This window comes from Carassius carassius, chromosome 19, assembly GCF_963082965.1.
Source record: "Carassius carassius chromosome 19, fCarCar2.1, whole genome shotgun sequence".
NCBI classification, from domain to species: Eukaryota; Metazoa; Chordata; class Actinopteri; order Cypriniformes; family Cyprinidae; genus Carassius; species Carassius carassius.
This window is the reverse complement of record NC_081773.1, coordinates 16,936,558-16,953,362: the sequence shown is the minus strand read 5'-3', so window position 1 is coordinate 16,953,362 and position 16,805 is coordinate 16,936,558. Positions and strand designations below refer to the sequence as shown.

Sequence of the window (16,805 nt, the reverse complement as noted above, 5' to 3'; positions counted from 1 at the left end):
TTAAAAGCCATACAGGCTGCGCAGTGTTTAAGGACCTTAATCTGGAATGAAAGACTTTAGGAAATTGGACTGAGGGACTCTGGAAATGTTATAACAATGATGATGGTTGTTTTTTTTAACAGCCTTTTGATTATAGTGGGCAGGCCACAGTGGCCGGCCTTTAACATATTTTCAATCATTAAATCTGGATGTTTACGAATGTTTAGATTGTGGCAAAATTGGATATCTTTATTCACATAATTTGTCGAATAATTCTGGATGTCAACGTACAGATTATAACCATATGAACGTATTTCCTCAACTAGTTCTGGCTGTCAGTGGACGTTTAGATTATGGCCAGATTGAACATCTTTATTCACATTTATGGACCGTTTCTGGATTTTGTTGTAGTTTCAGTCTTTCAATCAATCTTTCAGGCAAAATGACTTCAGAGATCTTTGATGCCAGAAACAATTAGACTTTATTTGAACAAACAAAGCCGAGCGCCTCCTGCAGAAAGGACACTCCAGTTCTGTGGGGTTTCACAGATAATATACCCACATCCCTTCCAAATATGGTCACCTCCTTTAGATTATTTTTGGGTGAGACTTTGTACCAGGTGTCTTTACTGAAATAACATTCTCAGGCCTTGGTTTTCAGGCCTTTGCTACCAAAGTCAACCAAAGTCATACACACAAAGGGAATAAATAATAGTGTACAAATGTAGGCCTATAAGTAAATTGCTTATTTTCTAAATAATAAAATCTTCAACATTGTCAACGGACGTCCAGATTATAGCCTATGAACGTCTGTTCAGTGGACGTTTAGATTATGGCCGGATTGGACATCTTTATTCACGTCATTTATGGACTGTTTCTGGATGTCAACGGACGTCCAGATTATAGCCAGTATGAACGTCTTTTCTGAACTAGTTCTGGCTGTCAGTGGACGTTTAGATTATGGCCAGATTGGACATCTTTATTTGCGTCATTTATGGACTGTTTCTGGATGTCAACGGACGTCCAGATTATAGTCAGAATGAACGTCTTTTCTGAACTAGTTCTGGCTGTCAGTGGACGTTTAGATTATGGCCGGATTGGACATCTTTATTTGCGTCATTTATGGACTGTTTCTGGATGTCAACGGACGTCCAGATTATAGTCAGAATGAACGTCTTTTCTGAACTAGTTCTGGCTGTCAGTGGACGTTTAGATTATGGCCGGATTGGACATCTTTATTTGCGTCATTTATGGACTGTTTCTGGATGTCAACGGACGTCCAGATTATAGTCAGAATGAACGTCTTTTCTGAACTAGTTCTGGCTGTCAGTGGACGTTTAGATTATGGCCGGATTGGACATCTTTATTTGCGTCATTTATGGACTGTTTCTGGATGTCAACGGACGTCCAGATTATAGTCAGAATGAACGTCTTTTCTGAACTAGTTCTGGCTGTCTGTGGACGTTTAGATTATGGCCGGATTGGACATCTTTATTTGCGTCATTTATGGACTGTTTCTGGATGTCAACGGACGTCCAGATTATAGTCAGTATGAACGTCTTTTCTGAACTACTTCTGGCTGTCAGTGGACGTTTAAATTATGGCCAGATTGGACATAAATTCACAGTGTCATGAATCGACTAATTCTGGCTGTCAATGGACGTTCAAATCATGGCCTGGACGGACGGACGTGATATCAACCTGTTTTGTACGTCCACAGACGTCGCTTGCTCAGTGGGAAGTGGGGAGATATTGCTGTTAGCCTAAGACTTGAATGAACAGAAAAAAAGGAAAACAAAATCATTATAATATAAGGTTATCCGACTGAAGGTTGGAGACAGCTAGGCTGTGGCAGGTACCCTGTCAATGGCACCTGAAAAGATCGTTTCTCAAGTCACAGGCTATGCAGCTTTATCGCCTCGATCAGATGTTGTGCAAAAGTCATATGTTGAAACCAGACAGCGATAAAAAAATCTTCCTCATCCGCACGTCAAATTACATTTGGGTGGCTGCAATTCTTGCGCTCGGATTGGAGTTGTTCTCGGTGGGAGGGTGTGGTGGGGGTCCGTTGCTGATGCTGGGCAGATTGCGTTTATCTCCGCATCTCTGCTCCACTACCCTTAATGCTGCCACTGGATGGCTGCGCGTCGCACTTCGACGTGAGATCATAAATTGAGGGCTTCATCTGATTAGAGAATGCAAACAAACATGACAGACAGTACGACTTCTGATCCATGCCCTGTTCCTAATCCGACTATTGTTGACCCGTCGGCTGTGCGAAACGGACAATGCGCCGCTGCCCAGGATCCGAACCTACCCAAAAGAGGGAGCCAGGACGATCCTTTCAACATGGACCGGGACCAGGAGATGAAAATCACAGATAGCGTTGAGGGCCAAGGTAAACGCACCTCATCTCTCTAACATACAACAGATCGAGCTGCACTTTTTTGGAGTTGTTTCAGAAATGCATTTAAAACAAAACGAGATTCTTTAAAGTAATTTATTTGGAATGCATGTGAATAAAACTGAAAGGCTGGAGAAGGTTGCGGTCCAGTGGAGCACGCAGGCGCACTCTTGAATATAGCCTATTAATAATTCAGGTGAGCACAAAACACTCGCAGTTTAACTTAAAAACAGAACAGAGAGAGACTAAGCATCCTTATAGTATAACAAAAAAGGTTTAGCTCGTAAGTGAATAGATGGACATTGTTTATTATATAAAATATTGTTCTGTCTGTTTCAATGGAACAGCTTAATTTGTTTCATTCAGTTTCGTCGTCGCGCTCTGTTTCTCATTGAGTCTGTTTGACACTGCATCACAAGCGGCTCCATAAGTTTCATGTTTACAAAAAATTTTTTTGTGGATATTGTAATGTATCGCATAGGCTATATTTCGTTCCTTATGTTATTATCATAAACTTTGTTACTATATAAATCAATGTTGTTTTCAGGAGTGACGTGACTTGGCATGCTTGTAGGCTGCGCCACGGTGCGATTTTCTCCGGTATTTCGGACAATACTTTGGCTACGACAAAATGTGACTTTTATTATCAATTTCTGTGTAACTAATTAGTATATATACATATGAATCTTTATAAGAAGTAGTTTATTTTATATTCTCATACCTTTGTTTACTGTGTTTGTGTTGACATGAAAGTGGTTAGAAATTTGTAGTTCAAAATTAGGGTAGTTGTAGTCAAGATTAAAGTAAATGAAAATCGTATGTGTGTGTATTTTCATCAAATTTCTGAATTTTATACAAAATGTTTTTTTATTTTTTTGCAACAAACGTATGCATTCTTAAGTGACGTGACAGTCAGCCAAGTAGGCTATGACCCATACTCAGAATTCGTGCTCTTCATTTAACCCATCCAAAGTGCACACACACAGAGTGGTGAAAACGCACACACTGTAAACACACACCTGGAGCAGTGGGCAGCCATTCATGCTGCGACGCCCGGGGAGCAGTTGGGGTTTCGATGCATTGCTCAAGGGCACCTAAGCCGTGGTATTGCCGGCACGAGATTTGAACTCACAACCCTAGGGTTAGGAGTCAAAATCCCTAACCACTATGCCACAACTTCCCCTTAAAGGGTTAGTTCACCCAAAAATGATAATTAGCCTGTGTTGTACTCACCCTCGAGGCATCCTAGGTGCATACGACTTTCTTCTTTCAGACAGATCCGATCTGAGTTATATAAAAAATTGTCCTGGCTGTTCCAAGCGTTATCATTGCAGTGGGCAGGTGTTTCTGTTCAACAGTCCACAAGACGTCAAATAAAGCACATGCATCCATAGTAAAACATGACTCCGGAGGGTAAATAAAGGCCTCCTATAGTGAATCCATTTTTTTTTTCTAATCCAAGTATTCTCTCACTTCATTTAACTGTGGTACGCGGAAGCCATTCTGCAGATAACGTAGGACGTCGGCGTTACGTGATTAATGATGAACATGGAGAGAGAACAACACAAAATGCCGGTCATAAACTAGAAGTACATACTTTGATTTGTAAAGAAAAATGGTGGAGGATTTCAGTATAAGCCAAGAGGAGACTGGTTTTACTTTGCTAAAGTAAGGAAACTTTGCTTCCTTTGCTCCTGTAAACAAACCAGCGAAACTAGCATATCTCCGCGGCATGTGCTGCGCATACATGCTGCATCATCCGCCTGGAACGACTTCCATGTACAACAGATACCGGAAGTGAGAGAAAAGTGTTTTTTATGTTTGAAATATGGATATTTTAGGAAGATATTTATAGATATTTTAGAAAAACTCATGGATTTGCTACAGGAGGCCTTTATTCATTCCCCAAAGGCACTTTTTTATTATGGATGCGCATGCTTTTTTTGATGTCTTGTGGACTGTTGAACAGAAACACCCACCCACTGCAATGATAACACAGAACAATTTTTTTATATAACTCAGATTGGATTCGTCTAAAAAGAAGAAAGTCTTATACACCTAAGATGCCTCGAGGGTGAGTAAAACACAACCGTTTAAGCTTTTGTTAACCTGCATGTTGACAAAACTCTAACCATTTGGAGTAAACAAATATTGTAGTTTCCAGTCTGGCCATCTATGATGGTTACGTCTTTGCTGTATCTACACCGACTCACCTCCAGTGGAGCTGTTCAAAGGTGCATCTGATCTCATATCAGCACTTCTACTCTTGAAGCAGCATTCGTCTCTGCACCTGCAGGATCTGAGTGTGGCTGTATGTTGCAGCACCCCCTGTGCAATCAGTTTGAGCCACTGAATAATTTATAAAACCTTTAAATTCCGATGAAATTGTGGGGGCATTAGAATGAGACTAAGAAGCCTAAGAAAAAGACAATTAAATGAAGAAGCAAAGACAGGAGTTTTAATTAAAAGCAGCAGTCTGTAGTTTACAGTCTCAGCACTTGGATTATTTAATTATATTTTGAAAATGTATGCTAGTTTACTATTTTGGTATCATGTCTACATTTCAGATAAGATCTGTCTGCTCAAGACTTTCAGTTACTTTCAGTTACCACCAGCAGTGGCAGCCATCAGGATGGACAGCTAGTTTAGGATAGAAATGAATTGGCAGCCTTCAGTAAATTCTTGGCACATAAAGCAAGTATAAACTTTACAATTGTTGGCAGTGCTGTCTTATATGTTTTATGAACACAATCTGATTTTTATAATTTTTCTACTTAATCCCAGTGATATACAAAAGGGGTCACAATTGATTAATAAAATAATATGGATTAAAAACAGTTTCTTCATATTTATTAATTGCATTTTGACATGCATCCCTTTTGTCAAAAAAATCTGTTTATAAAGAGAAGCATATCCTGTTTTTCTAAGTAACATCATTAATGCCAAAAATGGCTAAATTCCACTTACAGCTTTTCCTACAAGTTGAATCAAAAGCTAATCTTTTAGCCGACATCCTTTAACCACTAAAAAGAATGTTTCTCTCTTTCATGCAAACCCTATTAAGCATGGATGAAATGCTGGGTCATGTGGATGTCCTTCTTCCACATGATTAACAGACAGACGGAGTTGGAGCAAGACCTTTATGTTGAGTTGTGGCTCATTTTATGTGTCTATGGTCTAGAGTTTGCATGGGAAAATACAAACTGAGCACTGTGTGTAAAGGTTTCTAATAGATCAGTAAGAACAAAGTTCAGCTTAACTGGAGTGTGTTTTTGGTTCAGAAATAAAATAGTTTGGAACTTATGGGTTACATTTGTGTGAGAGCAAAATATGCTTGCGATCCTGACTGATGAAATAAATCATGTGAGTGGACACATTCCCCAGCTCTGTTTTTCAGTTCCTACAGTCACACTGACTGACCACCTATTGACTCTGTGCTCATGACCCTCAACATGTGACTTCCACAGGCCGACAGATCAGTTTGGTGAGCATAGGGGAAGATAAACACAGCCACCAACTGTCACCATGACATAGCTGCCATTCATTTAGAACAGATGAAAGAGGCATATTTGAATTTCACCTCTTTTTTGCAAACACAGCACAATATAAACATTGCTTGGAGGCTATACAATAGACAGTCAACAGATTCTGCTGATTCTGTTCACTTATTCATAATTACACTCATGGTTTAAATTTGTGACCTGTGGTGGAGAATTTATCTCTAATAATATCTTGATAAAGACTGTATTGAGGGACACAGATGTAGTTTCCCACACTATGGGAACTGCATGTCAAAGCTGTTTATGTTTATGCCTCAGAGTGAAATAAAAAAGATAAGTGAGAGCCAAAGTTTTAAATATTGAGACATTCAACATTTTGGGGTCAGTAAGATTTAATACTTCTATTTAAAGATGTGGTAAATTTATCAAAAGTGACAATAAATACATTTATAATATTACAAAAGGTTTCTGTTTCAGGAATAATCTATGTTTTAAAACATATTAAATATTAAATAAAAAAAGTTGAAATTTTGCAATATTTTGAATTTCAGTGTATCTTGATCAAATAAAGGCAGCCTTGGTGAGCATAACATACTTCTGTCAAAAACAAACAAATCAATTCCAAACCACTGTACAAAACTGGCATGTGATATGAAGTCAAACAGCAAGATATAAATTCATTCTGATATATAATGTCCTAAATACATTTTAATATGTTTAATTGACTCTTTGTTATTTGACTTTGAGGTGGAAACAGGCTTTCATCGTTGTCTCATTTTCCAATAGCTAAAGATCTCCCAGGGCTGCTCGCGAACAGCATTTATAGTCATATCTTTTGTGACTTGATACATGATAAACATAATTTAGTGGCATCTAAATCTTGTTGAAACCATTTTGCTCTGCTGATTAAACCGATCCAATGCCCCTCTGACAGTGCAGATTAATTTCTGCTCATCTTTGCGTCTGACACAAAGCTCTTTAATATTGCTACCCTCAGGCTCAATGCCTGTCACGGTCCAGTAAGTAAATAATCAGCCCCTGTTGTTTGTTCTCCTAGTGCACTTAATTTAAATGTATAATGGCCTTTAACTAGTGTTTTATTTACTCTTTTGACAGGACTCTTGGAGAGCAGCATGCGCCTGAAGCCTCACGAAGCTCAGAATTACAGGAAGAAAGCTTTGTGGGTGTCCTGGATCTCCATTGTGGTGACGCTCATCCTGGCTGTGGCAGGCTTCAGTAAGTCCATGGTGATTCTTTTCCTGTCTGTGGCAGGCAGCTGTCAGGATGTTCAGCTAGTTTTAGTTAGAAATATATTCAATCACCCACAGACCACCCACAGTCGGTTCACTAACTGTCTGGAGCATATTACACACAAAACTGAAAAATACTACTTTCTCAGTCTGGCAAGCTTCAGTCTGATTGGCTGACTCAATTATGATTACTCTGATTACACATTTTCTTTACAACCATTAGCAGTAAATTTGTTCATGTCTAGTTTTAAGTCTTTTACTGTGGTCTAAAGTATTTATGATAAATGAAAAGGACTAAATGAAGTATTACATTTGAGTTGAATCCCTGCCTGTCTAACTGGGCCATTTTTGGCCTAAATAAGCTGCAATGTGGACCGGACCTTATGCTGTTGAGTCAAAGCCCTGGCTTTGTGATACTTGCTTCAACTGCCAGTGGCATCCATCAGGATGGTCAGCTAGCTGAGACTAGAACTGGCAGAGACAGTCCTTAATAAATTCAAGTGTAGGCTAGAACTGGCCACTGTGGTGTGTAGGCGGTCAGATTGTTGGCACTATTGAGTCATAGTTCTTAAATATTTTAGGTTTTGCTAGTATTTGAGGTACGTTTTGGTAATTACAGGAAACTTTTCTTCCATTGTTTTCATAATGTTAGAAGACATTTTCATGATAAAGATTTCAGAGGTGTTTGCTGTCATAGTAGAGTTAAACATTTTTGTATTTTGTATTTTTTGGTCAGAAATTGACACAGTTACATATCTTTAATTTTTAATATATAATAAAAAGATTTATTAATTTTAAAGATTTATTTTATGTACTAATTTATTTATTTATTTTTATGTATTTTTATGCATTTATAAATGTTATGCAATAAAGTAACTGAAAAACTATTAATAAAGCATCCAAAGTGTCTGTGAAACATATCTAATTTATCTCAAATTATTTGGAAAGAAGCAGAATAGGCTGTGCTTACATTTTAGCAGTCTTGCAGATGACTTGTGCTTTTTTGTCAGGTAAAACATTTTAAAGCAGAAAACATCAGCACCTCTGCTGCTATTTAAAGCTGATGTGTTTAATTTATTCAGTGTTGAAGCACTCTTGCTATGCAAGATTAATAAATAGAGACAACTAAGCCATTCATAGATTGAATCGCAATAGAGTTGAAGTTGTGGCAGTATGGCGCAACTAAGCGGTCTGATCGGTCCAGCACTGGCATTCTCAGAAATACATTACACAACGTATTGTAAAAGATTTATATTGTAGTGTTTATTCTTTGTTTTTTTTAGTATGTATATCTCTCTCTTTTTTTTTTTTTTTTTTTTTTTTACATATATTCAGTAATGGTTTGCATTGATTTTTTTAGTGGGATTTTTTTTCTTGTCAATCTTGCCTTTTCTATGTTCTGTTAAGCTGCTAAATAAATAGCTTTATACCTTTAAAATAGGAGAGAGTCATTCTCAATAGGCTCCTTGGCATTAAAACATTTAGACAATAGCTTCATAACTCCTCACAAGACAGCATGAGGCAATTTGCAGCAAATGAATTTTGTTCATTTTAAAAGAGGTGTAACATTTGTGCAGCAGATACTCATTTAAAATGCCAAAGATCTGAGAATTTATGAGCAACTTTGCTTCTTTGATGCTTTTTCTGTCTTCACACCCTTGATTTAGAGATAACAATGACAAAGAGGTCTTCCACAGTTCTTCATTATAATAGCTTAAATGTGGTTTCAATATATCAAATTGATACACAGTATAGAGTATATAAAGTTAAAGCCTTTTTTTGCACATGCACAAAGATGAAGTCAAGGAGACACTAAATGTAAAGGGTTTACAGGATGTTTCAGTATTTGGTTACCAGATGACGATGACTCCCCAGCTGAGTCTTGGTTCCTGCCAAGGTTTCTTCCTCATTCTGACTTATCATCTTAATTTTGCCTTTGTCTCAGTCATTAAAGATTGGAAGGCATTATTCTATGTAAAGCTGCTTTGGAGGCATACATCTTGTGGAAAGAGCAATTTAAATTAAATTGAGAAGGAATTATTTGAGGATGTAAGCTGAGAGAAATGAAGATTTATGCTACGGCACTGAAATGAAGAAGAAAAGGAATTTCTCATGCTGTAGCTTTAGTGTTTTTATATTTATATTTAACACACACACACACACACAAAACACATTTCCACATGCTCTTTCATTATACCATCTCTGTCTATTGTAATCTTTATGTCGTAACATGATGATTAACAGAGAAGAGGAAGTTGGCATTTGGCCCATATGAAGCACACAGTGTGTTTATCACGAGTTGTCTCCAGTGATAAAGCATATGGTTGTTGGACATCTGACATGACAATACTCAGTGTGTTATCAGAGTCCGTAAAATTTCAGTTTTGAATTTAACATTAACTGTGACTTCAGTTTGTACCAATTGATTTTCTTTGCCTCCGTACCCTTAATTTATGTAAAGCCCATAGCTCAGCTGTCTGTGAGCACTCTGAATGTCTCATGCTCATGCACGATTGACGTGTCCTCTGTGTTTTGAAACCTATAATGATGTGGCATAACTACACTTTCTCTCTATAGAACAGTCACACTTACAATGTAAATAATCATTGGTAACTCTTTGTTAATGTTACTTAATGAAAATACAGTTATTCACTGTTTGTTCATGCTAATTCACAGTGCATTAACTAATGTTATTACATGGCTCTGTGGAATACTTGATTCTGATTGGTCAGTCGTGACATTCCAAGGTATGTTATCCCTCAATAACAACCTGTAAAAGCTGATAACACAGGCTCATTCGGGTAACAGCAGTCGGCGCTGTACTCTTGTTTGAACAATTTTTTCTATCTGGAAGTTTTGTGTTTGTTTAGCTAATAAAATATTAAAACTCGATTCAAATTGGTGTACAATTGTTTAATTATGTCATCCTGGTATCGCGGACTAACTCTCGTTTCATACAAACGCAGCCGCTGCCATTTTGCTACGATTGTTTTGTACGCTGTAATGTATTATAAGAGAACTAACAAACTCTTTAAAATTTTATCAACTTAATTATTTTGAAAGTGACGTGACATTCAGCCAAGTATGGTGACCCATACTCAGAATTCGTGCTCTGCTTTTAACCCATCCAAAGTACACACACACAGCAGTGAACACACACACACACACTGTGAACACACACCCGGAGCAGTGGGCAGCCATTTATGCTGCGGCGCCCAGGGAGCAGTTGGGGGTTCGATGCCTTGCTCAAGGGCACCTAAGTCGTGGTATTGCAGGTGGAGAGAGAACTGTACATGCACTCCCCCCACCCACAATTCCTGCCGGCCCGGGACTCGAACTCACAACCTTTCGATTGGGAGTCCGACTCTCTAACCATTAGGTCTGGGGCTTGTGACCATCTTTGGATTTATTACCTTAATTATTTGTGGTGAAATGTTGTGTAATAAATGGTTTGATTGCACCATTTCCCTTAAATGTCCGTCTTTACAGAAGCTTTGCATTCAAATATTTCAACTCAAATCAATATTTTGCATCTAATTATTTACTTATGTGGCAAGTAGCCATGTAATTAGTGGGATAATGTACATCCAGCCGGTTGTTCTTGCAGAATAAACCATTTCAGGCTGATACAAGACCCCTACGCTTCATATCGGGGTTCTGATCTCCCTGTCGGGGTTTATTCTGTGAGAACAACCGGCTGGATGTACATTATCCCTTACTTAACAAGCACAACTTTTGATTGGAATAATGCATTAGTAAATGTTGAAATTAACATTAGATTAATAAATCCTGTAGAAGGATTGTTCTTGCTTAGTTCATGTTAACTAAAGTAGTTAACTAACATTAACTAATGGAACCTTATTCTAAAGTGTTACTAAATCGTTCTTCACCGAACTGACATGACTCTTGTGATGCCAGGGTGTGGGGCTTGTGACCATCTTTGGATTCAGAGGAGATGAACAACACCCAGCTGTTTTTGTGATTTGGCCTGAATACTTTTCCAGATATTTCATGCAAGTGAGTTGGGAATTGATAACATATGCTGAATCTGAAAACATTCTTACAGAATCTCATGGGAAAAAAATAATAATAACTATGTTTAGGCAATGCATCTTACTGGGAAAGCTCAGAGATTTTTTGGGTGTTACAGCAGGAACTGTTTGCTTGCTCTACTGACTTTTTCAATCAGTGTTAGTCAGAATATTCTCTAGTCTAGTGGAACTGTATTGGCTGTAAGTGATAGTTAAAATAATTTGAGTGATGTGAGGACTGGAGCTTTCAAGCTTCAAAAATGATGCACAAGCACCATAATTATAATCGTAATCATTAACGTGACCTATCTTAAATACAGTCTTCTGAAACCATATGGTAGCTTTGTGTGATGAATAGTTGTTATTCACTCATAACCTTCTTTTCTGGTGAGATATGTTGTTGACCACTGAAATGACTTTTAGCAATGAATTGGTCTGATTCAGAATGTTTTTTTTTTTTTGACAAGACTTCACTCAAAAGAAATATTTTTTATTAATTGTACATTGCAACTTCTCCTAAGTAAACGTCTTTTTACTGTAATACTGGAAAGTATTTAATAAGACATTGTTTCTCTCAGATCATCCTAAATTACTTACAGTTAATTAACACTATTTGAAACAGTTTTTTGAATAATTTTTATTACAGATTTTTCCATGACTGATTCATCTGATCTTTTAAGAAACACAAATATACAACAGCACAAGCCATTTGTTCTGCTTAAATGTCTAATTTGTTCTCATATATTTTTAAAGAAAGCTAATAAACTCTCATCTAGGGTAGTATTTCTGTGAAAAAGATTAAGGTCTTCCTTTGTAGTTATTTAAGATTCAGTGTAATATATACATGATATTTCTTAGAAGGAAATTGTATTCTCCAGTCCAGTCTTGTTCAGAGGTTCAGCCGAATAGACTAGCATGAAAATGCATGGTTAACATTCCCTTAACATACAATATGTGTGAAAGTTTTTACTTGTATGTTTGACATAAAGGATTATTAAAGCTAAAAAATCTATTTGATTGGCATTTAGAAATAATAAATCTGCATATGTCACAGGTTTACCGCCATACTATGAGGTGTCTGCATTAAATAATTGCACAGTTTCTTTGGTCAGATACTGCTTAATTAGATGCCGTGTACAAGATTTGTGTTGTCAAAGAAACATGCTATCAACATATCAGATACCTTTTCATAAGATGGATGTCATGTGAACATTAAGCAAAATGTACCCATAACTCCATGTCTTAATAGTTCCACCTAATTACTTTTTACAATGTGATGCACTGATCAGCAAAATAGCTTTGTGTTTTATTTCTGCTCTTATCAGTCACTGTCATGATTAGTGGTTTTGTATCTCTACCCAGCAGTGATTTCACAATAAGGGCATGTCTTAAAACTTGCCTTACCTTGCTAAAAATATTATATTTAATTCCAATCTTTTGAACGATATAATTTCAGTGTGCCTTTCAGTACTTTACATTGACTTAAGTCAATCCATTATGTGTACTGAGAAATGTATCTGTATCTGTGAAGGCTTTAATTCAATCAGGTCAATGTGGAAAGTCGAGATGTTCATTTGCACTTTATTTTTTTAGGATATATCTTATTACCCTATTATCATTCTTATTATTCTGTTATGACATTTACTTTTAATGATTAGAAGGCAATATTATGAAATCATTATCCATTTATTCCTGAGTTCATTTAGTTACAGTGCAGACAGCAGATCAAGTGCTTGTTGGAAAGCTTGACAAAATAACTAGTAGGTGAAAAGAGCTTATTAATGAAGGGTCAGTATAATTCAGCTGGTGATGTGATACATGCTTTGTGTTTTAAACCGCTTGTACCAGTTATTAATGGCATAGCAACATTAATATTTTGCATTTGGTTTTAGGTGAAGCATAACAACACAGCACAAATGAAATCTGTATTTTCACACTAACTAAATGCCAGATATGTGCTCAGAGAACATTTGCTCTTTATGCAAATTATTATCTCTTTCATTCCTTCAATGTCACCTTCCTCATACTGCAGTAGCTACATTCACTATATTCACACATAAAAAAACAGGTTATTTATATGAGGTTCCAAACAGTTTGGGAGGAACCTTATCCTTTAGTCCTGTCAATTATCATTACGAGCCTATATAATCAGCAGTCTTTGTGCTGTCTCAACAACAATTCTTCTGGCATCCCTCCACCTCACAATCTCCTCTTCTATTTTTGTTAATTTCCCTGTAGTACTGCAAATAAATAAGAAATGCTGCATACATTGTAGCCTGTAAAGTAATCAAATATATAAAAACACTGCATATTTTTCAGTGTGTATATGAAATATATATTTCTTCTTATTAAACAAAGGTCAAAGTCTGCTTAAATTTTTCCACGTACTGCACATGCATACATAGAATTGAAATTACATTACTCTCAGACCCTTAGTGCATACAGATAACACTAACAACAGAGAATAAAAATGCTTAAAAAAATTGAAAGGTAAATAAAGCAGCAAAAGGTACATGGCAGATAGAGTGCAAATCAGTGAATTAAACAAACAGTGCAGATAAAATGTTGAATGAGGTAGTGAGTTGACCGATGCTGCACAAAGTGTCTGGTGCAGGTCACAGTATGTTAGTGGGAGTGGAAGGACCTGGGGATGTGGGAGCTGGGGGCAAAAAAGGGGAGGGGGGGGCAAGGTCGGGAGGAAGTTCAGCTTCCTGACAGACTGATGAATGAAGCCTTCCTTCAGTCTGCTGGTCCTGGCCTGGAGACACCGCAGTGTCCTCCCTGATGTTAGTAGACTGAAGAAGCTGTATGTCAGGTGGGTGGGATTACCTGCAATGCAGAGGGCTTTGCGGGTGAGACGGGTTCCATAAATGTCCTGGAGGGAGGGGAGAGAGACACCAACAATCTTCTCTGCTGCTCTCACTATTCGTTGAAGGGTCTTCTGGCAGGATGTGTTGCAGGTGCCATACCACACAGTGATGCAGCTAGTCAGGATGCTCTCGATGGTGCCTCTGTAGAAGGTGCACATGATGGGGGCCGGGGCTCTGGCTCTTCTCAGTTTGTGGAGGAAGTAGAGACACTGCTGTGCTTTCTTGGCCAGTGGTGTGGTGTTGTTAGTCCAGGAGAGGTCCTCTGTGATGTAAACAACAGGAATTTGGTGCTGTTCACTCTCCACAATCGCACCATTGATGGTCAGAGGAACATGTTAAGTGTGCACTCTCCTGAAGTCAACAACAATCTCCTTCATCTTCTCCACATTCAGAGAGAGATTGTTGTCACTGCATCACCTGGCCAGGTGGCTCACCTTGCTCTTGTAGTTTGTCTCATCTCTGTTGCTAATGAGACCCACTACAGTTGTGTCATCTGCAAACTTAATGAAGAGGTTGGAATTGTGTGATGGTGTGCAGTTGTGGGTCAGCAGAGTGAAGAGGAGCGGGCTCAGCACACATCCTTGGGGTACCCCAGTGTTCGGTGTGATGGTGCTGGATGTGTTACTGCCGAACTGTACTGCTGAGTTCTTCCAGTCAGAAAGTCTAACAGCCAGTTGGACAGTGAAATTTTGAGCCCCAGCTGGACCAGTTTGTGAATGAGCTGTTGAGGGATGATTGTGTTGAATGCTGAACTGAAGTCTAGGAACTGTGTTCTGACCTATGAGTCTTTTTTGTCTAGATGTGTGAGTGCTGAGTTTAGGGCAGTGGTGATGGCGTCATCGGTCGAGCGGATATGGTGCATGACTAGCCGTTCAAAGCGCTTAATGAACTTCCCTGTTTTTCACGGCTTCTGGTTGACCCGGACAGTAATGGTCTTTCTGACTGTTACATCACCAATATACTCTTGATGTAGTCAAGAGCGGTGAGAGATTTTCTCTTTTGTTGTTTAATTAAAATGAATAACAGATGGCAGGAATATTGGACTGGTGTCACTTTAAGAGCTGCAAATTACTACTGGTTAATCATGTCTACTGGTATATAGCAGACGCTATAAAAAGTATTAAAAAGCCATAAATGGATGGTATTATCATAAAAGTATTTCGCATGATTCATATATTCCACATCTTCAAAATATTCTTTAAAAGTCAAATTTAGTTTTCATGGTATAAAGTACAGCAAAAAAGTTGAACTATTCTAATAAATAAATGTTTAAGTTATTTATTTATTTATTTATTTTTTTTACAAATGACTTAATTAAGAAGCTGGCAGGGAGGAAATTCAGATGTATTATAATGACCTATGTCACCTGAATTACAGTACACTCGTGAATTAGTGATCATCATTTTCATTCCTGAAAATGTGGTGTGGATATGTATTGTAGGGTGTGCAATTAAGTTTTTAATGATTTTACACGAAGAACGGCATTCATAGTCAAAAATGAGACAGTGGTGGAATGTAGCCCTCATGGGAAATCAGTATTCTAGCTTTCAAGTCATTCTATGTGGCATAATAACTAGATTCTTGAGACTTCTATTTTAATTAAGCCCTTCCAATGTGACCCATGTTTCTTGCTACCAAAATAATCCTGTAAATGAGAAGTGATAATGAGGAGTCATTAGTTTGTAATTTCAGCCTTTTTAGTGAACTGAAGTAATGTGCAGTGCTTTATAACTGCAGCAGTCACTCTGCTTTTCAACCTCATCAGTGTCTTCAGTTTTATTACTTACAAAGATCCAATATCTCATGATGTTAATTTTACATTTCAAATGGGATTCTAGGCAACATCAGATCCAAATTTAGAACTGTTTAATTGAATTGACATTTAGCCAACTGAGGCCAAGTTCTCCAGATACATGCAGCACTGGTCAGAGTTAATTAATAGTTATGAAAATAGTGTATGTGTGTGTGTGCTTGTGTGTGTGAAATATATTATCGCCCATTATGGCAGCTTCAATGAGAGGTTGTTGGGTCTTGTGCTGTATCTTTACACTGGGACTGTCTTTATCAGCCTCATCCTGACATGTGCTACAGCTATTTGTTTCACAGTATAATGGATTATATCCATGCACACAGTGCCAAAACACAGAGAAGATTTATTCACTGCAGTTGAACTTTATTCCCAGCTGTCTGTCTTTATTCCTGTCCTGATGACAGGCATCTTATATCAAGTTCAACCAAGCTTTTAGGAGGACATTTTCACTTACTTATTCTGATTTTATTTAAATTTTATTGCGATTATGATTAATCTGGTTTCTCACATGTAAGCCCAGTTTCTTTAAAATCATTAGACACTCCCTTTTCACTTGTGGATCTTCGCTGAGATATGACATCACCTTTAAAAGACTGTGGTTGGTGACATCTTCAGTGTGGCAACACATTTCAACTAAAGTCACAGTCCATTTTCTGCACATACAGTAGTTAATGTTCTTCTCTCATCTTCTCAACGTGTTCTGCTACCTGGGGCTATTTGAACATGTTGTCATAAGATAAAGATTGGTCATTGTCTAGTCCTAGTATTATCATCCCCACTGTTGTTAACTGATTATGTTTTTGTTCCTCTGCAAGACCTACTTAAAACATCAAGAAAGGTTTGGCTAAATGAGTTGCATGTATTTTACTGGCCCTGTAACCTGAGCAGAGCGCTGCAGATGTCTGCCGTTCAGTTCCATTAGAAAACTGTCTAAACACATTAAGTATTGGTGTTGAGTTCTC

The 16,805-nt window shown here is 37.7% G+C and overlaps 1 protein-coding gene across 1 annotated transcript in view; it reads left to right on the top strand.

Annotated features, from left to right (window-relative positions):
- The first annotated feature begins 2,047 nt into the window (after positions 1-2,047).
- The window catches only part of LOC132095207 (transmembrane protein 163a-like), a 33,642-nt gene continuing 18,884 nt past the window's right edge, over positions 2,048-16,805 (top strand). Inside the window, exons 1-2 of the mRNA XM_059500010.1 lie at positions 2,048-2,376; positions 6,999-7,118. Of these exons, the coding sequence (XP_059355993.1) occupies positions 2,175-2,376; positions 6,999-7,118 (322 nt within the window). The 5' untranslated portion in view covers positions 2,048-2,174. The remainder of the gene's footprint in view (positions 2,377-6,998; positions 7,119-16,805) is intronic.